The sequence below is a fragment of the Cucumis melo genome, chromosome 10 (genome assembly GCF_025177605.1).
Source record: "Cucumis melo cultivar AY chromosome 10, USDA_Cmelo_AY_1.0, whole genome shotgun sequence".
Taxonomy (NCBI): Eukaryota; Viridiplantae; Streptophyta; class Magnoliopsida; order Cucurbitales; family Cucurbitaceae; genus Cucumis; species Cucumis melo.
Window position 1 is genome coordinate 11204427 of NC_066866.1, and position 27006 is coordinate 11231432.

At 32.3% G+C, this 27006-nt stretch overlaps 1 protein-coding gene across 3 annotated transcripts; it reads left to right on the top strand.

The window, feature by feature from the left end:
• The first annotated feature begins 5287 nt into the window (after positions 1 to 5287).
• Positions 5288 to 21554, top strand: LOC103496685 (IAA-alanine resistance protein 1). 3 transcript variants are annotated; one of them, XR_007824142.1, is made up of 13 exons: positions 5288 to 5837; positions 6367 to 6450; positions 6597 to 6646; positions 7303 to 7354; positions 12408 to 12527; positions 17803 to 18038; positions 18661 to 18810; positions 18951 to 19058; positions 19927 to 20028; positions 20114 to 20158; positions 20232 to 20403; positions 20505 to 20596; positions 21377 to 21554. XR_007824142.1 is itself a non-coding variant. In XM_051090754.1 (11 exons), the coding sequence occupies exons 1-11, from the start codon at positions 5549 to 5551 to the stop codon at positions 20385 to 20387; spliced, it is 1392 nt and encodes a 463-aa protein (XP_050946711.1). In that variant the 5' UTR covers positions 5288 to 5548; the 3' UTR covers positions 20388 to 20566. The 3 variants fall into 3 exon arrangements, 1 of the variants encoding a protein (XP_050946711.1); XM_051090754.1 differs by lacking the exon at positions 21377 to 21554 and having other exon boundaries at positions 20232 to 20566; XR_007824143.1 differs by lacking the exons at positions 20114 to 20158; positions 20232 to 20403; positions 20505 to 20596; positions 21377 to 21554 and adding an exon at positions 19637 to 19829 and having other exon boundaries at positions 19927 to 19984.
• The last annotated feature ends 5452 nt before the right edge of the window (positions 21555 to 27006 follow it).

Sequence of the window (27006 nt, forward strand, 5' to 3'; positions counted from 1 at the left end):
GTGGATAAACTTTTTTCTCTCAATTATACCCTTATATTTAGTTTTACGTTCGTAATCACTTTTTGGTTTTATGGTAAATTCATTTTTAATTTTTTTTAAACATAATTAGTTATGGAACGCATCCTCTCCACTACTTTTTGAATTAATTATACTTAAGTATAGTGGATTAAAGTATGTATGACGTGAAAAGTTTTAAGGCAAATGATTTTTCATTTACATTTTAGGAATTAATTAAAAATTAAATATCTTATAAAACTATTCACATTCCTTTATCTTCCACCTATTCATATTCTCTTCTCTCATACTAATTATTTTGTATCTCTTTCAACCTTTCAAAAAAAATTTCCCTTTTCCAGTATTTAGGTATAAATATCTCATTCCTTTTCTTTTCTATTCATGTTCACAAGCCATAACGAAAAGTTAAGGGTGTGAAGAAAAAAATCAAATCATGCTTTTTATTCTCTTCTAATTTTTTTCTTAATTTTATTTTGTTCCCTATTTTTTTAATATAGAAATATGTTTATGTATATTCCTTAATTTATAGATTTTTGCGATGCCTAGGAGCAAGCAATCGACCCAATAAAAAAGATGCAAAGAAATTGACGAGGATTCAAAGATGAAGAATGTAAAAGTGGGAAGAGAGAACAATCAGAAGAAGCGTATGCCAAAGAACTATGTTTTTCTATTTTTTATTACTGCTTTGTAATTAAGTATGCTTTTAATGTAGAGATGTAGAATATGCTTACCACTATTGTATATTATGGATCTACAAAAAAAAAAATTGTATTCTTTATTTGTATTATTTCAATAATATATTTTTATTTACACTTAATTATTCATTTCAAAACAATAACTAATTATAATTCTTAAGAAATTTGTTAAATAACTATACTTCTTGAATAGGTAGATATACATAAAACATATAGAGTTAACACAAATGTCCAAATAATAATCAAGTCAATGTCGATGTCCAAAATTCCAATCCATTTAAGCATTCCATATTTAATTGATACGTATAAAAAAACCTACTCATCAGTCTAAAGTTTGACTAAATGGATTGTTTCATAGTCATACTATCAAATTCTTTATATTTTTTAGCGCATTTGACTGAATGGATCGTCTTAAGAATGTAGTTGAAAAATGTATTTCCAAAAATCATGAGTAAATAAATATAACTTCATGCTTTTTGTGTAACTCGTAAAATACACATACATAGCACGTATAATGCATAGCTTTAGATTATAGTAAATATTACATGTATATGTTTAGGTTGTGCTAAATTTAAAGGTACGAAATTTAAAATGTAATAGCATTAGATGTATATTGGAAAAAGTTACAATAATTAGATTAAAATATAAGAATTTAAATGTAATACTTGCATATATCAAAAAAGAATTTTTTTATAAATTATATTTTTTTTGTACAATTTGAAGGTGACTTATTGTCACCTATGGACTTGATTCAAACTTTTGTTGTCTTCACTGAGGAATAGTGCAACATAAAGTTGTCCATGAGAAAACACATTTTTAGGAAGATATATTCCAACATTAGGAATTGTTTGTCTTTGTGCTTTGTTAATTGTCATTGCAAAGCATAAAATGAATAGGAATTGTTTTCTCTTAAACTTGAATGGATATCCATCGTCATTTGGTGGGCTTAATGGTATTCGTGGAAGAAAAACTTGTTTTTTTTGCATGATCACCATTGCTATTTCAGCATGTATAATATTTTTGCTAAATGATTGACATACCAATCTTGTCCCATTACACAATCCATTTGATGGATCCAAATTTCTCAATAACAATATTGATAGAAAAAAATCAAGGAAGCTTTTTATATAGTAAAAAAAGTTAAAAAAAAACTTTTCAACTTTCAAGTCTTTAAATTTGTATTTTTAATTAGAATTAATAAGATATTTAATTTGTAACTAATTTCTAATATGTAAATAAAAAATCATTTGCATTCCAACTCTTCACATCCTATACTTTAATTCCACTAAACTATAATTAATTAAAAAAAGTAGTGGGTAAATGAAAAACCACTTGCATTCAACTTTTCACATTGTGCATACTTTAATTTTACTAAACTTAAGTAGAATTAATTCAAAAAGTAGTGGGAGAGGATGTGCCTTTTATAATTATATATATTACAAAAAAAATAAAATTAAAAATGAATTTACCATAAAATCGAAGAGTAATTTAGAACATAGAACTAAACTTAAGGGTATAATGGAGAGAAAAAAGTTTCTCCACATTGAGGCTTTTACTAGTTTTTTGCACGTACGTCGCACATGGATGTATGTATCTTTTAAAATATAAAATTAATAATATAAGTTATAATAATATTTGATTAATAATTATATTTTCATATTTTTATAAAAAAAATTACCTAATTTAGAGTTACATCTCATCATTTTTTACTTCTATTTAAAATTAATATTTTATTGATAATTATAATTAATGATAGAGATGTTTCAAAATTAATTTCTATTAAATAATGAATGCAAACATTTTTTTTAGTCTTTTTATTTCAAGTTTAGTTATGAATTAAAATGTGATAATATTTAATTTACCTTTTTTAAAATTTAATATTATATCTCTAAATTATAGAATAATTTTGAATTAATATTGTTGAAGATTATTGAAAGAAGTAGAAGTTATAAAAAAAAAAAAGAGAGTTAAGTAATATAATAATACTAATTTTTAAATTTAAAAACACATTCTCCAAAAAAAATGATAAATTTTAGAATGTTGATTGAACATAAGTTCTTATGTCATTTTACTTTCTCATTTTAGCTAATAATATGGAAGAAATTTTTCATTTACTCATCTATATAACTAAAAGATAAAAAAAAAAGATAATATTTACAAAGAAATGAAAGAAAATATTTGTATAGATCTCCAACACCGAAGAAATAAAAATTGTCTTCTTGCATTTTCCTTTTCTCTTAATTGATGCTGAGATTTTCTAAATTCACTATTTATCTTATCTTCTCATATTTCTTGTCTCATTGCACTTCCCTCTCCATTTTTGTTGCTATAAGGAAGCAATGGATACCATATATTTATATTGAATAAATTGGTGAAAGTGTGGGTTAGAGAATTCTAAAAGGCTTCTTTGAATTTATTATCATGCTTATACAAATTCTTCCACTACCACGAAGTTAATAAGGGTCATAAATATTTTTCAATTAAATATTGAAATGGTTAAAGAAATAGAGAGAAATTGTTAAGATTCACCCACTATCCATCTTGAAGTTGAACGACAAAATTGTTATCAAATGAACATTAAGAATATTTAAAATTAAAAGGGTAAAATGGACTAAAAAATTTCTCCATATAGGAGCGTTTATATATACTATAGACTAGTTGGTAACACGTGCTATGCACGTTAATTTTTTATTTTACTTGACTAAATAAAAAAAGAGTAATTAATTACACAAATAGTATGAAGCTATTATTTATTTATTCATGATTTTTTAAAATACATTTTTCAGTTTCATTATTAAGAGACCTCTTACTTAAGACTTGTTATACACGTGTGTATAAATCAAATGAGCTAAAAGATATAAAAAATTTAATAATATGACTATAAAAGCATGATTTGATTTTTTATTTACCAAACTTTTTGTTGTGACTTGTAAACATGAATAGAAAGAAAAAAGAATCCCAAAGATTTGAAAAGGGAAAAGAAATAATTAGTATGAGAAAATGGAATATGAATAGGTGGAAGATAGATGGATTTGAATGGTTTTATAAGATATTTGATTTTTAATTAATTTTTAAAATGTAAAGAAAAACCATTTAACTTCCAACCTTTCAGATCTTATACTTTAATTACTTTAATTACACTGAACTTGAGTCCATAATTAATTATATTATAAAAAACAAATTAAAAATGAATTTACCATAAAACCAAAAGAAGAATTGGAAAACAAAACTAAAAGCAAAGGCATAAGGGAGAGAAAAAGTTTCTCCACTTCTAGGCTTTTATATATAATATAGATATAGATTAGTTAAGAATGCGTGCGATGCACGTGAAAATCAGACAAAAAAAATATAGTTTCAACTTAATTTTATAAAATTGGAATAATCATTTTAATACTTTAATATTTATATCACTTTTATATTTACATTGTAATGGGTCGAAAATAAATTTATTTAGTAAAGAGACATTTTTGTTATCTTTCAAATGTGTATTTGAATTAATTTGATTTAGTAAAGAGATATTTTTATATTCACATTGTAACGAGTGGAAATAATATTCACGTAATAATAATAATAATTAAATAATAATAATAGTAGTAGGAAGAGAATGAACACACGTGGCTCACTTTCTTTTTTTCAAAATAAAAAAATCTTCCCTCCTCAATGTAGAAAACAACCTGTTTATAAAGACAAAAATTTATTCGTTAAGTGTATGCTCTCTTTCTGACATAATCTTAAAAATCTTCCCCAAGAGTCCAAAAGTAAAAAGATTAAGGATGAAGGGAAATGAAATTTGGCGATTTTTTTAGCTAAAATCTAAATTATATAAGTATTTACCTTTTACTTTCCAACTCTCCCTCATTTATCAACTAAAAAAAAATAATGCTCAAGATAAATGAAAATAAATAGATAAGAGAATAAAAAAGGAAAAATTAGCATCAAAACTAAATCGAACAAATATCGCATGACATTAGGATGCATGATTCACCTATTAAAATCACCAATTTTCCGTGTAGACCCTAACTTACCTAGGAAACTTTTCTCTTCGCTTATACTTAGGCACATGAGAATTTTCTTTACTCAAAACGATGAATCATTATGGTTAGCAACGCGAGGTAGGAATATGCACATTTTATCACATTAACCTAGCTTAGTAGCCGATTCTAGTTGTATACTTAGAGCCTAACTAGAATACATTTATGAATATGATAAATAAAACACCAAGTAGCTATTATCATCGAAATCTTTCAAATTTGAGAAACCAAAAAGAAACCTTTAAAATGGTAGATGATTGTGAACTTTTTGGTATTTTACCAATTTTTGTACTATATATATAATTATTTTATTATTGTGTTATATATTATATTTTTGACTTAAATATCTTTGATGCAACTTCCTTGTTTGCAGGAAAAAAAAAAACAATAAGTTTAGGATATGGACCTAAATTTTTAAATTTATTTAACCAAATCTGAACAAGTCCTAAATTTAATGAAAGAAAAAAAAAAGTATCGCGTATGGGCTTTCCTTTTAAAACCGCCATTAAAACCCTCACTACTAACTCCATGTCCACACACATAAACAATTAAAGAAATATAATAAACAAACAAGGAAAGGAAGAAAAAGAAAAAGGGAAAAAAAAAAAAAAAAAAAACAGAAAAATGGATGTAGTGACCTTCGGCATCATAGTCGGGATAATCCTTCTGTTCTTAGTGGCCGTTTGCTACATCACCATTCAAGGCACCTGCAAATCCTCATAATTCTTCTTCGTCTCTCTCATTTTCAATCTTAACCTTCACCTAATCCTCCGCCATACCCGGATTCTTCTTTATTCCCTCCACAAAATGCCCAACTCCTGCTTTTTCCCCTTCATTTTTGCTTCTGCACTTGTCTTCTCCCTGTTTTTGGATCTCAGCTTTGCTCACGGTTCCCTTGGGCATCATCAGTGTTCTCATTCCCATGGGCACCACCAGCACGCCCATCATCATCGCCATGACGACGATTTGTCTGTTACATCCAAGCTGCTACCGGAGGAGCTCGCGGAGGAGGAGGATATGAGGCTTTATGGATTTGGACGGCCCTATGTCGAGCATGATCATGAGAGTGTTGGATCTTCCGACTTGTCTGGTTTGGGTAATCCCTTAAATTGGATCTGTTTTCTGTTTGGTTTTTTTGCCTAATGCTTTGTTGTGTGCTGCTGCTGCTCCTCCTCCGGAGATTTCTAATTTTAGTGTGTTGTTTTAATTGGGGAAAATAGGTAGTTTATCAATTATGTTTATTGGAATTAGAGGCCCTATTATGTTACAGAGACTGGAGCATGATGTATAGGACTGCGAATTACTTACTTGGGTAAACATTGGGCATTCGATGAATATATCAGTGGGAGAGCTTAAACATCATCTAGGAAATGGAAGTGATGCAGTTATGCGGTGCTTGTTAGAACTAGGGGGTTGTCCCTAGCTCTAAGGAGCCTTCTAATTTCACCAACTAATGTATATCAGCCGTTTGAACCTACCTTCTGTTTATTTCTAACAAAAGACCATCTATGTTCATTGATGTTGTTTTGTTCTTATCTGGTCCTTCGGTAGGATTGCAACTGAACTTATTCAAGTGCCATTTTATTTTTCCAGTAATGTTCTTTTTTTTGTAAATTTTTTCATAGGTCTTTGGATTCGTGCATTGGGCTGCTCATTGTTGATTAGCATGGCATCTCTTATTTGCTTAATACTCTTGCCAGTAATTTTTGGTGAGTCATTCTTTGTTATACGTAGATGTACATGTAATTTCTTATCACCCGACTTACCCAATTGACTTTGTTAAATTTAAAGTGGCGTTCTATTGGTAAAAAAATGCACATGGCATTGTAACAACTCAAATGTTGAATTATTGCAGTTCGAGGAAAACCATCAAAAGCTGTTGTTGATTCCTTGGCCTTATTTGGGGTTAGATTCTCTAAGCCTTTTATTCCTGATAGGAGTTCTTTGTTCCTTATAAGTTGATTTATGAAGTCTGATTCCAGTGACATCTGTATGGATTTGGTTTTAAAATGAGCTATGCTTAAATTATGCAAAATTTTATGTTTTCCGAGTAGAATCATGGGTCTAGGTTTTCATATTCACATTGGTCATATATGGACGTGATAATAGTAGGATTTTCCGTCCTTTTACCTTGATATTTGAAGTTCATTTATATGGTATGGGAAGTGGTAGTTTAACTTCCAGGGCAATTTTTTTTTCTGTTTCTAGTTCTTGTAGTTCCAAATTTCAAATTATTACAGTGTGTGAAATATGAAAAGGTTCCTCATGTGCTGTGCCAGTTATGTAGTTTTCTTTTGTTTTTTTTTTATTTTTATGGAACAAGAAGGAATTTTCTTCATATTCAACACCATACTAGCCTAGCCTAGAAAGACTTGAACACATAAAATTGAGTTTTAGAAATATGCCTAGCGGTATATGGACTAGTATTTATAAAAATCTGGAAGGAAAATAGAGGATTGAAAAATGTTCTAATTGATTCTTCTACCCCAAGATTGGTCAGGTGCGTATATTTTCTAGGTTCCACATTGGTGCTCATATGAACTAAAGTTATTCTGTTGCAGGCAGGAGCTATGCTAGGGGATGCTTTTCTTCACCAGTTGCCTCATGCATTTGGTATGATACAGATTGGATAACATTTCAATACTTGAAAATGGCTTCCCTGATAACATACTTTTGATTCATGCTATTGTTTTGTTTCCTACTATTCATTTGGAGGTCAGTTTGTACAGAAATGTGAAATATGCATGGAATGCTTGTACAGTGCAATTATTAGTAGAACATGCATCAATAATCTATTCATTAGTTAATGTAATGTTTGATTTCATTTTAGGATGTTTGTGCTACCTTCTATCAGATATTGCAAACCTGCTTTGCATGCATATAATCTTAAATATGGGGGACATGCTACCTTGCAGGAATAAAATACTCCAAAAAACTAATTTGTACGAATATTGGTGTTTGAAATAATGGGCATGTTGATTGTTTATAGCCTCAAGGGTATTTTTGTAATTTATTTGGCCTTAGTTTTATTTCCTTCTTTGTTAGGGATTATTGTAGCCTATAGATATTCTTCCCCCTTGTATTTTTTGGATTATTAGAAAATAATAAGAAGACTTCTATTGTTGTTTTTCTCCCTATACCAGGGTTTTCCACGTATACCTTCTGTTTTGTCTTCTTCCTTTTCAATATGGTATCAGAAAATGGTGACGACAAAACCATAGTCATCATTGATGAAAATCAATCGATGGAAAACCCTGCTATGAAGCCCATGACTGCTAATGATGCTCTTACTGTTGTCGTCACTGGATCTCCTGTCGGAGCTACCGCCTTCATTCAAGTTGTCGTCGGCTTCCCTTTCGTAGCTGTTGCCAGCCACACCTTCTTCATTCTGATCGGATCACCGGCGAACATCTTTAATCCAACTACTGACAATTATCTCAAGGTGGAAAGTGGTGAGTCCTCAGCCCACCACAAAGGAAAATCTACTTGTGATGGCCAGAGTGGTATTTCCCCAGCAATGGTTAAACAGCTGGTTGCTCTTGGGGCAGCTTTAGGTGCTTCCACAAACCCAAACTCCCAAACTCCATCGCCACGAATTCTACCCCTCCTTCCATCTTATCCATGTATTCAAAGAACCCAATAACCTCTTTCTCTACCTTAGCTACTGCATATTATTTATCTGGCTTCATGGGAAATTTCCTAGGTTTAATTAAAGGGGTGAAATTGAATGGCCATAATTATTTCTTGTGGTTTCAATCCATTAAGATCACTCTTGAGGGGCGTCACAAATTTGGGTATCTAATAGAAGAGGTACTAAGACCTAGACTAAGAGACCCTTAAGAGTGAATTTGGTAAGGGGAGGACTCTCTTTTTTGGTCTTTGTTAATTAGTAGTATGGAACCTCAAATTGGGAAACCTTTGTACACTACCACTCGGACATTTGGATATAGTTTAGAAGTTATACTCAAAGGAGCAGAATGAATATCACCTTTATGAAGGTACAAAAGAGGGAAAGTTTATAGGTAACTTGAGCCTAATTAAAAGAATAAAAAATTTAGGGCAAAGTAAATCTTAACTACCATCATGACCTAAGCCCATTATTTCTAACACTCCCCCTCAAGTTGGGACGTAAACGTTAGGAAGATACAACTTACTAACAGAAAAATCAAAGTATTGTCTGAGGAGCCCCTTTGTGAGGATATCAGCAATGTGTTGGCTCGAGGGTATGTAAGGAATGTGATGCTACCATCGTCAAGCTTCTCTTTGATAAAGTGTCTGTCAATCTCCACATGTTTATAGGCAACATGAGCCTAATTGAAAGAATAAAAATTTATGGCAAAGTAAATCTAAACTACCATCATGACCTAAGCCCATTATTTTTAACACTCCCCCTTAAGTTGAGACATAAACATCATAAAGAAACAACTTGCTAAACAGAAAAATCAAAGTTTTGTCTAAGGAGCTCCTTCATGAGGATATCAGCAATTTGTTGGCTCGAGGGTACGTAAGGAGTGCAAACGTGACCATCGTCAAGCTTATCTTTGATAAAGTGTTTGTCAATCTCCACATGTTTAGTCCTGTCATGTCATGTTGGATCGGGTTATTGGCAATGCTAATGGCTGCCTTGTTTTCACAGAATAGCTTCATAGGCACCTCATAGTCTTTACAAAGATCTGACAACACCTTCTGGAACCAGATCTCCTCATAAATCCCCAAACTCATAGTCCTGTGTTCGGCTTCAGCGCTGCTTCTAGCCATAACTCCTTGCTTCTTACTTCTCCAAGTATCAAGATTGCTCCACACAAAAGTAAGTAGACTTTCTATCAACCATAAATCCTGTCCAATCAGAATTGGTATAAGCTTCAACACATCTTCTGTCAGTTTTTCTAAATTAATCCTGAGACCACGAGCACATGGCTGTCCATAACCGGATGGTGCCGATGACTCGCCCGCTTCAATTCCCCATCTGTTATGGTGTTGGTCAGCCCCGTTCCTATAGAAGAAAGGTTGCTGTAAAGGGTCAACGTACAAATTTGTACTGCTGTACACATTTGACAGTTCTGAAGGTTGCTGTCCGGCGGCGATGGGCGGCGCGTGCGGCGGCGGATGACTGGAAGGGTGAGACGGTTGGACAGGCGATGACGCGTAGAAGCGGATGGGATGGGCGGTGAGATTCACGGACGACGGCGCTTGGGCCCATGTGCCCGACAAAGGTGGCGCGTGAAGTGATTTCTGGTCGGAAGGTTGCGCGGACGGCAGCAAGGGTTGGCCCATTGGATAGATCGGTGGCGTCTAAATCCGTTGGAGTAGTTTTTCCATGGTGGTGTCCACGGCGGCGGCTGTTTTGGTTCGGGTGATTCCTAAAATTTTTTCTAGGGTTTCGTTGTTGCTTCGCTCTGATACCATATTGAAAGCAATAAACACGAAACTGGCTTACGTGGAAACCCGAGAACCGGGAGAAAAACCACGATGTTTTTAGTTTTATTATTTTCTGATATGAATACAATAGGTACAAAGGGAGAGAATAAATAGAGTACAATAGGAGTAAGAAAGGAAAATATCTAGGAAATATTTAGGAAATAAAATCTTATATATTATTCTTTCCAAAAAAAATAATTCTAATAATTCCAACAAATTTATTTTTGATAAGAAACAAATTTCATCGATGTATGAAATTTACGAAGGAGCAAGAATCCTAAACCAAAGAGTTTACAATATGTGTACACATTTGCACCAAGTTATAGCAAGAAAGAAAACATGTTCAGAAAACCTATCAAAAGTCATTGAAGAGACGATCTTTCCTTTCTGTCCCTAAATGTTAAACCATCAAAAGAGCTTCCGTTGTCATTGAAGAGATGATCTTTCCTTTTTGTCCACATGGTCCACAAAAGGCCCTAATCTAGTGCATCCACATGGATCTTTTACCATTCAATGAAGGGTGACCGGCGAGGGTGGAGTAAGGAGGTTGATGATCTCATTAAGAAGAGTGGTCAACCACCCAAATGATTAAGTATCTGGAAGGGAACTGACCGGAGCATGCTACTGTTAAACCTTCTATTGAAAGCAATAAACACGAAACCAAGGCTTACGTGGAAACTCAAGAATCAGGAGAAAAACCACGATGTTTTTAGTTTTATTATTTTCTGATAATCATACAATAGGTACAAGAGGCGAATAAATAGAAAAGTATAAAGAGATAAAAAAGAAAAGAATATTTAGGGTAAATCTCCTCAATGGGCCAAACCCACTCATTCTAACACCTTCGGTTACGGAAGTATATTCTAGGAAGGGTTAAAAGGAATTTCATCTTCAAGTGATGGTTAGAATGGATAATGTTGCACAGCTATTTTGTCTAGGATAGTGTTTGACAGTTATTGAGAATGGTTAATGTTGGACAGTCTTTCAGAAATTGATGTGTCACTCGTTGTCAGTGTCAGTAGTATCTGCGTTCATGGTTTAGGTTTCTGATGCAAATGTTAACAATAACCCGTTGAGCTTCTTTGGAGATTGAAAAGAAAGCAAAGATTTTGTGGACTAGCATGACTAAAGCCTAACTTTGGGTTATTTGTTGAAAGAAATAGGATGTTTGAAGATATGTTTTATGGTTTGGTAGAGTTTTGTTGGATTTGATTAAGTTGAAGGTGGTTTCTTGGTGGGTGTGTGAGCTTTTTGCAAATTTTCAAGTAATGGTGTATGTGGTGAATGGAAAGCTTTCTTGTAATATCCTTTTTGGGGTCATTGTTACGCTTGTTGCAACTTTTCAAGATTGAATGAACATTTTGTCGTGTTATTAAAAAAATAAAAAAAAGAATAACAAGTGACCAAGAATATCTGACTTTATATGGGCTTTTTCTTTCCATAGAATAACCAGTGAATTTTAAAATTTGAAAGGAGAATGATCTCTTTTTAGGAACTGTTATGGGTTGTGTTATCTTCTTGGTATGCCTTAGTTAAGAACTTTGTGATTATTCTCCTTCACTCAGTGATGATGGGAGATTTTTTTGTATTAATTTTGATTATTGAGTAGATTTGTAAAGATATCTTGCCTTCCCCCTTTCTATTTTTGTAATAAATGTAAAATTTAATTACAAAAAGGACCCCTGATTTGGCCATTTATCGCCAACATTATTCACTTTGTAAGAGAGAGGCTATGAAGATCAGGAGCATTTATTCTGAAAAAGATATATGGTGGTACTAGGAGTAGGAGCTTTAGTTTCAAAGGTGCTTTCCTAATGATATTCAACTTTCTTGATGACATTTGTACAACATGCCTTCAAGCAGAAATGTAATGTCCTTTGGACGAATATTATGATCACCTATTTTGAGTCCTTCCTTGTCTTGATTTCTGAAAGATTAGGTGCGTTTTAAAGATAAATGTTGAAGGAAACTGACGATAGCCTTTTTCTTCTTCTTAGGCAGTAAATTTTATCAATATGTAGTCTGTAATTTACTTTCTTTTCTTGAAAGCATTTTCATAACAACAGTAGTTTTGATGAGAGAATGTCCTATCTTCTTTTTCTCTAGATCTTACTGAGATTGCAAAGCAAAGTTGTCTTATAAAAAACTGAAACATATGGTCTTTATTATGATGAGAAGAACCATGATGCAGTAATAAAACTTATATGCTTGATCAAGACTTATATTGGCATCGTTTTTTTCATGACAGGTGGTGGCAAGCACTCTCATTCACACGCTGATCATCATGGTCATTCTCATTCAGAAGACGAGCATTCACATTCACATGCACATACTTTGGAAGATCTTTCTGTAGGAATGTCTGTCCTTGGTTAGTTTCATACATTGCGTTGTTTTATGAACCCCAATTCCTTCAACACTCCTAGAACCGAGTCACCTAGAACATGCACATCATGCAGGAAAAGAAAGGAGTATTTCTTTTTTGAAAAGGAGACGACCTCTTTATTAATATTAATATAAAAATAATGAGACAAAAGCTCATAGTACAAGAGAATTATTCAAAGAGAAACCCTAAAACCAGCAAAAGACTCTAATTTCTGCCACTGCCACTGCCGCCATTGTCCTCTGTTGTCATTGCCAGCCCTTCAGAGTTTGTTGGCCGCCATGTCTCAAGGGAATCGCCACTGGTCTCTGTCGGCCCTTCAGAGTTCGTCGGTTTAAGACGTTTTTTGCTTTTTTTTTTGCGGGTCCTACGTTTTTGCTTCTTTCTGCTGCCTGGTCAAGTCTCAGCCACCGCTGCTGCCACATTTCTCTCATGTTTCTGTTTTTTTCTTCTCCAAAATTGCTGTTTTTGTCTTCTCTATTTTTCAGATTTATTAGAAATATTTTTAAACCCTAACCTAGCCACCCCACCTTTTTCTGCTGCCACTGGAACCCTATTCGCCGAAATTATCGGTGCATCCTACTTCCGGTTAGTCGTGTTGCCATTAGTAACCAAAGCCATCGACTGCTTGCCCAACTCAAAGCTGTTCGCTTACTCCAACTCGGTTCGGTCTACTTGTCTGGTTTTGTTTGACTACTTTTGGTTTGGTTTGTTTTATCTTCAGCTCTTTATGTCACAAGAGCAAATTCATCAAATCCTTAAATTGCTACCCAACCAATTTGTCATCTAATAGTTCTTGTGTTTCTTTGACTCACACGGATAATTATCCCAAAGCCTTCTCTTGTGGTAATTCTTCTCGTGGATTATTGATTCCGGAGCTTTAGATCATATGACCAGTTCTTCTTCTGTCTTTGATTCATATTCTCCATCATATTGCAATGAGAAAATAAAAATTGCAGATCGAAGTGTTTCTTCTTGGTGTAATTCAAAACTATAAATGTGACTTTAAATAAACATCATCTTCTTTGTGATGAGAAGGGAGACTTCATTCGTTCATCCTATATCCATTGGTGGTTTAAACCACTTCTATGGCAACATCTCCTTATTCCACTTTTGTTCCTCATGTTCCAAAATTAACCAATAATATTTTCTCTGTTTCTAAATTCTCTAAAGATTATAATTTTCGTGTTATATTCTTTGAAACACACTGCATTTTTCAGGATCAGGAATTGGAGAAGATGATTGACAGTGCTAGTATGCTTGATGGTCTTTACTACTTTGATGAAGGTTCTTTTAGCAATAAAATAACTCATGGTCTAAGTAGTATCAGTTCTCTTTCTGTTAAAGAACAAATTACACTTTGGCATCATAGATTAGGACATCCCAATTATCTTTGTTTCCAACTTTATTTGAGGGGTTGATTGTTCATCTTTAAATTGTGAAAGTTGTATTTTTGCAAAAAATCATGGGTTCACATATGTTCCAAAATCTTACAAAGCTTCAAAACATTTTTATTTAATTCATAGCGATGTTTGGGGTCCGTCTAAGATTGCAACTCAATGGAAGAAGATGGTTTTCGTTACTTTTATTGATTATCATACTCGTTTATCTTGGGTTTATTTACTTCTAAAAAATCTGAGGTGAAAGAAAATTTTTGAACATTTTTACAACACGATTGAAACCCAATTTCAAACCAAAATTTACATTTTACACTTTGATAATGAAACATAGTACTTTAATGACTTTTTTGGTGAAATTTTTAAAGACATGAATTTTTCATCGGTCTACATGTCGGGATACTCTTCAGCAAAATGGGATTGCTAAAAGAAAAAGTAGACCTTTACTTGAAGTGGCATGTGCTATAATGCTTTCCATGCATGTTTTAAATATTTATAAGGGGAAGCAATTCTCACAACTACATATCTAAAAAAATAGAATGCATGGTAAGATCTCAAATTTAAAACTCCAACTTGTCTTTCCAACATCTCACATATCTTCTGAATTACCTCTCAAAATTTTTGGGTGTACTACTTATGTCCGTATACCCAATCATTTTCGGTCTAAACTTGATTGTATGGTTTGTTAAATGCATTTTTGTGGGTTACACTTCAAATCAAAAAAGGTTATAAATGTTTTTATCCTCTGACAAATATTTTTTTGTGAGTATGGATGTGTTTCTTTTTAGAAAAGCAACCCTATCTTCCCCAAATTTCTCTTAAGGAGGAGAAACCAAATTTGGAAAATTTTGGAAGATTTGTATTCCTCTTTCTAATCCAGACGTTACTAGTCCTATGATGCCAAACACAAACTTTTCAATCACGAGGAGAAATACTACAAAATGATCGTATTGATCAAGTTCCTGAGTTTAAGTTTTATACTAGAAGAAAATTCAATCAAAGGAGTCAAGACAGGATAGTTGCTCCTTCGTATAGCCAATCTGAGACTTTGACAAATGAAACTGGTACTGCGGTACTCCTTCCATTCCTACTCCTTCAGCCATCCAAAGTACTTTGCCGGTTGTGTTTGACCTTGTTTCCATTGCCCTTAGAAAAGGTGTTCGAAGTTGTACCAAATACCTTATTGAAACTTTATGTCATATAACAAATTGTCAAATAGTTGTAGAGCTTTTACATCCGAGATAGATGACTCATTTGTTCCAAAGAATATACAAGAGGCAAGTTTAATATAATATCTAACACTTTTGATATAGAAGAACAATGTGGCGCTTTCTCACTTTCAATTCACCTATAACCCTATTTTCTCGAATCATACTGTGTCGTTCTTTGAAGAGTTATATGGTTTTAAGATTAATTGGAGCAAATGTCAAATTGAGGCTCAATTTTGATGATGAGAAGCTAGAGAGTTGGGTGGATGAGGTGGTTTAAACTTGGATTGTTACTCCCAAATATAGGAGGGGTACATGAATTAACCGAGATTACATTCGAATGAAAGAGATTTTGAGGATATGAATATATTGTTAAGAAAATCTTAAAAGAATTGATAGCTACTACCTATACCAACAAAATGCATATTCCTTTTATGTGGCTTAATTATAAGAACTTCAAAGTTAAGCATGTTTGAAACAATTCTATGGGTGACTTAAAGAATTTCCTAAGAAGCATGAGAGTGAGGAGAAATCATGTTAAAAGGTCCTGTGTTGGTTGGTGTAGATAGTCTTTACTCTTGGAAGTAGTTTAAGATAAGAAGATAGTGTGGCAAAATCGCAAGACATGTAGATGAATGTAGAAACCATCTAGATTTCAAATCTTGGGTCTGGGAAATTATGGATAATATCATAGTGGAACCTACTCTCTTAAAATTTGATCCAGAGATGAACCAAGAGCCATGAACACAATTAATAGTATACAACAGAGAATTTCATACACCATCTCTTTTCCTTCTTGGTGTCATATGTTGTGCAATTTCAGACTCTTGATCACCTATTTGCTCATTGTTCTTTGCTCCGGGATAACACAACATTATTGGTCCCAACCTTGCCTAACAACATTTTTAGTTTAGAGGATGAGCGTACAAAAGTGAACATTGAATTTGCCAATTTCTCTACAATGTTCATGAATTCATACGTAATAGATATGATATGCCTTCAAAGAGTTGGTGGGCCATCTATGGTGCCTTTACTCCAACCTTATAGTCACTAGCTATTAAATTACTTTTTCAACCTTCATCCTCCTCGTGTTGTGAGAGAAATTGGAGTACAAATTCATTTGTGCATTCCATGAGAAGAAACAAGATGACACCACAACGTGCAGTAGACTTGGTGTACATCCATAGGAATCTACGTTTTCTATCAAGAAGAACTTCTGAATATCTCAAAGGAGAGACAAAAATGTGGGACACTGTTAGGGATTCATTTGATTCATTCGAAGGTGCAAGAATGCTTGAGATGGCTAGTTTATCTTTGGTTGAACACAATTAGAAGCTATAGTTTTTACCGATGCTGGTGGCGAGGCTCAACAAGAGGACATTGGAGAAGAATGAAGACACGTTCTTGATTTTATTTTGTAGTTTTGTGCCTTTGTATCTTTTGTTGTGTTGAATAAACTACTAAAACTTGTTATGTCTTCTGGCTCTAAACTTGTTATTTTTATGTTTCGAATTGGAATATTTCACTATATGTTTATGCATGATGTGTATTTAATTTTTTTTTTCCAAAAAATTGATGTTTTCCCGATGTGTCGTGTCCTACAATTTTGGAAAATGGCGTGTCGCTGTGTCCCGTGTCGATATATGTGCTTCCTAGCCTAATAATTATTTTTCCGGACTAGTGGACTTGTCTAACGGTTTTCTTGGTGTTTCTTTTCCAGCTATGTCCAGAAAAAAAATCGACATGCTAGTTGGCGTGTCGGAGATGTGTCAGGGGCATGTTGGTGCTGGAAACGTGTCCGACACTAACACTTGACTATCTTAGGAGTGTTGGTGCTTCTTAGATTATGGTATCTTGGTCAAATTTTTAATTGAATAGGATTTAGGTTAGTTTTCTTGATTGATTAGGATTTTGGTTAGTTTTCTTAATTGATTGATTAGGATTAGGATTAGAATTTGTTTTCTTAGTTTATTAGGATTCAAACTTTTTATCATCCTCTTCTTCGTTATTCTCATTGGCGAAATTTCTTGTTATTCATTAATAGGTGTTTTGGGCTTTTCTCTCGTCCATTCATTTATCAACTAAATTGTTTCTTTTCTTCTTTTCTAAAAACAAAGTGAAATGTTTAAATGTGTGATCAACAAGGGTGTCATGAAGCCTATGAAAACGATGGTGTCACAAAGAAAACTACAATATATTAATATAGTTGTACAGTAGTACTTGGCACATGAAAATAGTAAAAGGCATTTAGGAATGGGTTCAAATCTCATGGTGGCTACCTATCTAATCAATGGTTTCTTAAAGAAAAACAAAACCTATCAGGCAAAGTGTTCTTCCTTGATGAAAAAGTTACAGTTGGTCCTATGCATAAGACTTCTTTGTCTTTTACCAATCATGATTGAGATTACATTATTTCATATATCTAGATTTTAGTTTGTGTGGTAATGTTATTAAAATCTTTGTCCTAAGAGAGAAAAAGATGATTTAAAATTTATCTTATTAGATGTTATGTAAAAATGCATCAAAAGTAATAAGAACTTTGTGTTAGTCGATGTCATCTTCTACATTCCTGGTATTATAGATTTGGCCGATCCTCTTTTAAAAATGAAATATAGGCGTAAAAGATTTTGTAACTACAATACTGCATTGGTGTTGCAGCTGGAATCGTGCTTTTTCTTCTGGTAGAGAAGATAGTGAGGTATGTAGAAGATAATTCTGAGGGAGGAAATGATTGGAGTCATGGTCACCACCACCACCATAAGAATAAAAAATTGAAGGATGATAGTGATTCTCCTGACACCACTGATAAAAAGGGCAGAGCTAAGTTGTTGGATGGAGTGCCAAATGACTCAAAAGAAGATCAGGGTACTCCACAGAAATCCGTTCCCCGGAAGGTAAGCTGTTCAATTTTTGGTACTAGATTTTGTGTGACATTAAAAAATCATCAACTTGTGATTGTTCTTTTTAAGGAACAAACTGGCCGCGTGTTCTGTAGTTATCTCATAGACATTGAAGCTGTTGTTTTCTTTAAAAGAGCCATATTATCATTTCCTTTTCTATTAAAAATTACAATTTTGAGGTTTCAACTCCATACTTAGATTTTAACCAAAAAATCAAAGAACACCTGTTACACATTGTTTCATACTTTCCAGTGAGAATAAAGAAGCTCTTATTACCATCAATATTCCAACCATTTTTGGCAGATGAACCTCGTTTTTTATATTTTCATTTCTTTTTAATGGAGCCCATTTTTTCAGATTTGTATGGTTTCAGCTATTGTGCTTGCAAGATTTTCATATCAATTTTAGTTGACATCTTGACAATATTTACTTCCCATGTCTACATGAGCTAGGGAGATTTCATTGTTCATTAATTGTGGAATGTTACTATGCTTAGTTTAAAATTTTTAAATGTTACTGCATAGACATTTGGTTAAACTACTAATTATATGGACTACACTAGACGAAAATACAGGAGTGTTTGATATATCTTCTCTGACTTGCTAGATTTATGCAGAGAAATGGGAAATCTGCCTCCAGAGATGATAAGGAAGATCTAGTTGCTACTAATGGCCTCACTGCTGATGTCAATTCCTCACAAGAATTTCCAGCTAAGACACCGTCAAACTTAGTGTTTGGTTATCTCAATCTATTCTCTGATGGCGTTGTAAGTTTCTCCCATTACCTAAATTCTTCCAATCTTCAATTTCCATTTTAGTTTTTCGGTTTAAGAATGATTGAACTTCAATATAGTTCTCTGCTAGGAAACTTTTGATGTTTGTTTGAGGGTTTTTGTTGGCGTTGCAGCACAATTTCACCGATGGGATGGCCTTAGGAAGTGCTTTCTTACTATATGGATCTGTTGGTGGATGGTCTAGAACTGTGTTTTTGCTTGCGCATGAACTCCCGCAAGAGGTTCATCTTCTTTCTTGACTATCATTATTGGACTATCAGACATTTCATTCAATAAGTTCGATAGCTGAAAATTATAATACCCTCTGGCCAAATCATCAAATCAACCTATGCTCCCTTATGCTTTTAAGTTAACATTACATATACATGACTAGATTGTCTTCTCTATTTTCCAATTTTTTGTAAGAAAGGTGCCTGTCTTCAGCCCTGGAAGTTACTTTTTTTCTTATCTCAGTTTTGAGAATGTTTGCTACTTGAAATGACGGATTTTAGATTCTATATTTATTTTCCATTCCTTTTCCTGTCCCTGAACATACTAATGATTAGTAGAGTCTCATAATCGGGAAGCTACCCTTACAGTAGCTCCATCATGTACTTCATACTAATCATTCTGTTGGGTGATGGTAAATCTCCCCAAGAAAAATTTTGCAAAATTTGAAGGTATACATGTGTCCATGAATCTTATTGTAGTGGTTTAGATAAATCGTCTACTTGTTTATGCCTATTTTTTATTTTATTTTTTGAATGGAGGTACGGATGAAAACTAAGACTGCTATATACTTACTCCAATTGAACTACAGTACCTGGTTGAACTATCTGCTTCTATCTCATGAGGCTTATTAGTAAATTATATAACTATGCAATGAACTGTCCCACTAGTCACCAGTCACAAGTGCTGCTTTGCATAGTAATCAGCATTATTAGTCTTCAATTAAAGAACCAAACAGCATGGAGACTGCAGGCCCATGATTTGTGAACTCGAGTTCCTCTTCTGTCAGTATTTTCTTAAGAGACATGTCATCTTCTTTACATTGTTTCATTGCTCGTTTAATGTGTTTATTTAGATTTTAATTGTTTGATTTGGGAACAGATTGGGGATTTTGGTATTTTGGTAAGATCCGGTTTCAGTGTTGCCAAAGCTCTTTTCTTCAACTTCCTCTCTGCACTCGTGGCTCTTGCCGGAACTGCAATTGTAAGTACCATTTTGTACGCACATCTTAAACTTTTCACGAACATGAATACATAATTTAATTATCATTCTTCTACGACTTCCGTAGGCATTGCTAATGGGGACAGATCCGGGACACTCATCGTTGATTGAGGTGAGAAATAACTGCAGAAACTCTTTTGGTCATTTAGAACTGATTCTTATCAAGACAATTTGAACATCCTCAGGGGTTTACCGCGGGTGGTTTCATATACATCGCGGTTGCTGGAGTACTAGCTGAAATGAACAGTAGCAGCAAATCAACTATAAGAACAACTGTATTTCAATTAACTTCACTTGTACTCGGAATGGCTGTCGCGCTTGGGATTTCCCTCATTGAATGAATCAGAGTGCATTTAAGTATGCTCTTTGAATTCATATCTGTACTGGTTTCCCTTGTATAAACACTGATTAAACTAAATATGTTCATATTTGATCCATTTGTTGTGTTTTGTGGATAGTTGATCAACTAGTGTAAGATTAGCAGAGATGTTAACTAAAGGATGCACGGATTGATCTTTTAGCTGGAGACTTGCGGATTCTGTGTTCCTCGGTAAGATTTCTATTTCTTGGCTTAGGGAGTTCTCATGCTGTATGCATAGTGTTCATTTTTATTTGTCTGATTCCTCATGTTTTATGCTGGGATTATTACGCTCTTTTATGCCTGACTTGCAAACAATTTAATTTTGGTCTCGTGTGATAACAATTTGATTCTTTTTTGTCTCAGTTATTCTCAGTTTTTTGTTCTTAGTTCGTGGTTTATAGATTTCTTATAAGCATTTTTAGATTTTTATAACTTGGTGTTTGAAAACATTTTTAGAAAATAGACAACACAACCAGATGATTACTTTTTAGTCTTTGAGTTGAGAATATTTCTATTTGGTGTCTAATGTATCATTTTATCTGGAGTTTTTAAAAGTAGGTTTAAAAGATATATTTTGAAAACAAAGAGGCTAGATGTACTTTATTCGAAAAAATTTCAAGTATGAAATATGTTTTGAAAATTTTGAAACCAAACATTCTCTCCAACTCAAGAATTTGTGGTCTTTTTTTGAAAAAAAGCTTTAAAAGCTTAAATTTGCAAGTCTGGCCGTGCTTTTTTTTTTTTTTTTTTTTTTTTTTTTTTTTTTTAATTTTTTTAAATTTCTTCTAGTTGCAAATAGACAAAAGAAATATGCATTTATGATTTTTTTTTTCCAATTTTACCTTCATTGACTGCAATATGTACATTAGTGGGGCATCTGATGTATATTGCATTTGATATATTAATTGACTGATCCATTAAATATAGCGCGTTATTGTCAAACATATAATGATTCGATTTGTCTTGTAGGTAATCTTTTTGAATGAATGTTGACAAGCTATTGGTATACTAATGTGACATTTGAAATTCAGTTTTAAATGGTTGTTGCTGTCTTGCTGATATATACTTGAACAAATGTGTTCTTAAAAAGTGTTGGTGTTCTACACCAATGTTTTATGTGAAATATTGAATCAATGTTGCTATACTACCTGATACTCTCAACCCTAAACACCAAATGTATAACATTAACTTTTATTTAGGATGACTGTTGGTATTTTATCAATATACTTAAAATTAATTCTTAATGAGTAAACAAATTAATGTAAACTTTAAATGAGTTTTGATGTAAACTCTAAATGAATTTTGAATGTGTGCTAATGAATTATTGAAACATTTACGGTTTAGAAGATGATGTCATTAAAAAGAAAATACTTTTGAGACTTAGAGAGGAATTAAGAACTCCGATCAAAAGGATCCGATGAATTTCAGCTTTTAAGTTATAATAAATCATTTATCAAAAGAGTATGCTGCTTTGGTAAAAATAATCGACCTTCGACATGAAATTAAAGTCCTTAAGAAAGAAATTGTTGAAAATAGGTAGTAGATATCTTATCTTGAAACTCCAAACAATGGGATCAACATTATTAGCAAAATCTTTAATAAAAAAGGGGTTATCAAAAATCACTTTAAAGATTAAAGAGTCCTTATCGATTCTGGTGCTGATCAAGATGTTAACCAAGAAGAGATAATTCCATCCAAATACTTAGAAATTACAAGAGAAACGCTCAAAGGGGCAAATAATGATGCCACTATATATAAGGGCAAATAATGATGCACTATATATAAAGGGCTAATAATGATGCACTATATATAAAGGGCTAATAATGATGCACTATATATCAAATACAAACTTTCATTTACGGTTTCTACATTTAAAAGGACTCAATGAGGATGTAGTTTTGGGGGCTCTTTTTCTCATCAAAATATATCCATTTACAGTTTTTGAGAACGACTCAATATCTCATAAATTATTGTAAAAAGTCCTAATCTAATTTTAAAGAAGCAAATTGAATTTTTTTACAGCACATTAAAAGTCGAAAGGTTAATGAAGAAATCAGTAAATCTTATTCAAATAAAAATCCAATCCATCTTCAAAAGGTTTTGAGGTTTGTTTCAACATGCTATGCATCTTGGGTTCGAAAGAAACACATAGTAGACCTTCCTTATATAGAAAACTTTGAGGAAATCCAAATTCTTACAAAGGTCAGACCCATTAAAATGAGCAAAGATTTAGTTGATTGATCTTCAAAATAAGGGCTTAATAAGCCTATAGTCTTGTGCGGCCTTTTATGTTAACAATCAACGAAAAAGAACGAAGGATTCTTTGCCTGATTATTACCTATAAATCTCTAAATAAGGTGATTTAGGGGAGGTGATATAGATGGTACACGACTGAAATGGAGTGACCAACCACATGTGCCAATCGAGTATTGATTTTGGATAGGAAGACCTACCATGTCTTGTTGATCTAATAAATTCAAGGGGATTAAGATGCTTGAGCAGTTTATTGCACGAAAGCCGAGTAAGTCCCTAAATGTTTTTAGTCTTGGAAAATTTACGAAATCAATACTATCGACGTATGGAGGTCCATTCTAGGCCATTCTGATGAAGTCAGTTGACATCATCACCATTGAGAAGAAATTATCGAGAGAAACTAGAGAACAATTGCAGACATATCTTTTGTATTTTGTTTGTTCGTATGTTTGCTTTTCAGTTTGTATATTTTAGTAATTTGTTTGTTTTAGTATCTTTTTAGATTACGAAGAGATAAAGGATGAGTGAGATCATGTCTCACTCAAATCATATCGTAATCTTATCTTTAAAAAAAAAAGATTTTAAAAGGATAAAGGATCATGTCCTGTCGACCACTCTTTGTATTTTTCCACTATATGAATAAATGATATCTTGGTGGGAGATTCATTCATCAATATAAGAACACGTCTTTTAATCCTTGATGAGTTTTGATGTAAACTTTAAATCAATTTTAATGAGGGCTAATGAATTATTGAGACATACACGTATTTTGAATTGTTTTTGAAATATAAGTTATATATTGATGATGACACTGTTAAAATACATCCATTGTGTTGGACGGAGTGTTGATATATTACTTGTATACTAATGTTACACATGAAATAGATTTAGAATGATTGTCGTACACTAATGATATATTTAAAAATTTAAAAATTTTAAACTATTGATACACTATTAATATATTAATATTGGATTTTTAATGAGTTTACTACTATTACACCATTGTAATATTTAACAACATTTAAAAAAGAAAAGATTTTTATGGTTGATAATGAACAATTTTGTGCCATGGCTAAGTCCGTAAGTGATAAAGTGTTTCAAAAATAGAAAATGAGAGTGTTATCTGGGACAAATTTATTAAGGGGCTAGTGGGGCATGTGTCGCCTCTCACATTATCGATTTTTGTATTTTTAATATTAATTTTAAAATGTCAGACTATAATATATATTAAATAATGCTTTATATTTTTTAAAATCTGGTTGTAGTGGCTATGCCCTCATTTTGTAACCATTAAGTCGGGGTTCGAATCTGCATACTGCAATTATTTTTATAAAATATATTTTATTCCAAACATTATTAATTTTTTTTCCCAAATATAAAATATCTTTCCAAAGTTCAACAATTTTATTTTCCAAATATCAAATTTCTTTCTAAATTGTCACAAAATATATTTTATTCCAAACATTATTCATTTTCTTTCCCTAAATATCTTTTCAATTTTCAATAATTTTATTTCTCCAAATGTCAATATTAATAAGAGGAAAAAATATAACTAAGATAAAACCCTGACTTATTTTCTAGCCGCCGTAATTTGTTATCTAGCGAATATTTAGAAAAAATGTAACAAAGTCGGTGATCTAAACTTTCACTCTCTCAACGATATTCCATGAAAAAGATATTATTCTTTCTTTTTCCTTTTATTTTTATATGTAATTTTTAAATTCAAATTTATGTATATATTTATTTAATTTAATTTTAGAATTAAAGGCTAGAAGATAAATTTTTTCGTTCATCGTTAGAATAAATGTACCATATCAATTTGCCAGTAGGTTCAAAATTTCTTAATATTTTTAGTTTTAATACCTTTTCAATTTATGTTATTGAAGCATTAGCGAAACGTCAAGATATTCTACGAGAGAAACATAACATGAAAATTTTTGAAGCTTTAAATAATGGTGAAATGTCAAGTGGACGAGGATTAAATCAAGAGATAATGATTAAAAGACCAGGAGATACTCGACGGGGATCACATTAAACACTTTAACGAGTTTAGTTACAATGTTCTCTTTAGTAGTTGATGTGCTTGAGACAATTGTGGACAGTGGATCAAAATTCAGAACAAAAATATGAAGCACAGATTCTAATGAATTTAATCTTATTACTGGACTTTGTTTTCAATATTCATCTCATGAAAAATATGTTGGGAATCACAAATGAGTTGTCGCAAGTCTTACAAAGAAAAGATCATAATATTAGAATGCAATGAATTTAGTCAACGTTTGTATAGGTAAACTGCAAGCAATGATAGAATCTGGTTGGGATTTATTATTGTAAAGAGTTAATTTCTGTAATAGTCATCATATTGAAGTTCTTAAAATTGATGCTTTGTTTTTAGTTCGAGGAAGAAAAAAACGAAAATCTCAATTAATTACAAATTTGCATCATTATCGTGTTGAAGTCTTCTTTGTTCGTCATTGATATGCAACTTCAAGGGCTGAATAATCGTTTTACTGAATTAAGTACTGAATTGCTTCTCTGTATGGCTTGTTTGAATTCGAGTAATTCATTTGCTGCTTTTGATAGACAAAAACTTAGTCGACTTGCTCAGTTTTATCCAAGAGACTTTTCAGCTATTGAACTCTCTATGCTTGAGAATCAACTTCAAAATTACATTATTGATATGCGTTCAAAGTTTGTTGAACTAAAAAGTATTGGTGATCTTGCAGTGAAAATGGTCGTTACGAAAAGAGATAAGGTCCACCCATTAGTTTATCGATTGCTCACATTGGCATTGATTTTACCCGTTGCAATAGTTATTGTAGAGAAAACATTTTTTGCTATGAATATTGTGAAGACTCAACTGCGCAATCGAATGGGAGATCAATGGATGAATGATTGTCTTATAGCTTATATTGGAAAAGATTTATTGGATAAGTTAGATAATAAACTTATCATGGATCGATTTCAAAATATGAAAACTCGTAGAGAACAATTGTAATACGTATTAAATTAATTTATATTTGAATCTATTAATTTTTTTTTTTTACATTTTTAGTGTGTTTATTATATAATACTCCCTATACAAAATTTCTAGATCTGCCACTGAATGTTATACAAATATATTTTCATCAACAAGCAGATCGGCACGATGCATACAACTAAACGTTGAAGTCTATCACATTTATATAATTTTATTAGTGGTCTTGTTTGTATTAGAGGCATAATGATATATTAATTATAAACTTCCATATGTGATTAATTCAGAAGAAGCAGGAGAAAATATAAGTCTATTGATATCTAAACATATGGATTTATGCTGTGAAGTCTCGTAAATAATGAATTACTTAACAGAACAATTAACCTTTCTCTGTATTCTTGAGGGGGAAAATTTGAGAGTTTTCTTTTTTGCATCTCTTATGCAGACATCATATAACAAACTATATGAGAGAAAGGCGGACTTTGCATAAAACTACTTCCTCGGAGTTACACACATGTTCTTACCATTTTCAAATCTATTTTTTTCGTAACATATAGTTTTAATAAAAATTTCATTGACACTAATTTTATTCTATAATCTTAGATTGGAATCTTATTCATCTTAATTTATTGTTCGACTCTTGTTCAAATAAAAGAAATTAAATCTTTCATAGTTTAATTTTGAATCTCATTCAAATTTAACTTTGGATTATAATGTATTTACGTCAATTATATTGATTTTATTGTATCATATACAATTAATGTTGCTCGAGACAATTTGAATAATTCAAATTCTTTCAAAATTGATAATCCTTGTTTTACCAATTGTAAGCTAGCAAGGGACTTGACGAACCTACAATTATACATTCCAATGATCCGAGATTAATTAATTAAACTTTTTAATTAAATTAATCAATTTTCATTAACTATGGAGCTTGAAAACCCATAGTTTGATTCTTATGAACTATGGAATATTTCTATGCTCGTTGAGTTAATCATAACTCAATCAGGACAACCTCTCCTGAGCAAGGACTCGTGACTTACTTAGGATTGTGATCGAGATACATATGGTCATCGCTTGAAGACCATGATGTTACAAAGAGAGATTATGTATGTTGTGGTACATACAAACTTATTGTATAAGATGTCTTCACTTACATATCTCTATACGAACGATTTAAATTGTTTGTACAGTATTACTAAGATAAGCCATTCAACCTTGTCCATATACTATTCACCTTTTATAGGTTCTCAGGTGGGTTTTGTGGGTTCTAAATTTTTCGACCTTTTATAGAGTTTTCAGGTGGGCTCTTAGGACTGGATAAGTGTTTAGGAGTGTAATTAAAAAAGGTATTATAATACAACTTGGG

Excerpts from the sequence above, each read along its gene's own strand:
- LOC103496685 (XM_051090754.1), top strand. The coding sequence starts at position 5,549 with ATGCCCAACTCCTGCTTTTTCCCCTTCATTTTTGCTTCTGCACTTGTC. Across the intron at positions 19,059-19,926 it reads CGCATGAACTCCCGCAAGAG|ATTGGGGATTTTGGTATTTT; the intron begins GTTCATCTTCTT and ends ATTTGGGAACAG. Across the intron at positions 20,029-20,113 it reads CTCTTGCCGGAACTGCAATT|GCATTGCTAATGGGGACAGA; the intron begins GTAAGTACCATT and ends CGACTTCCGTAG.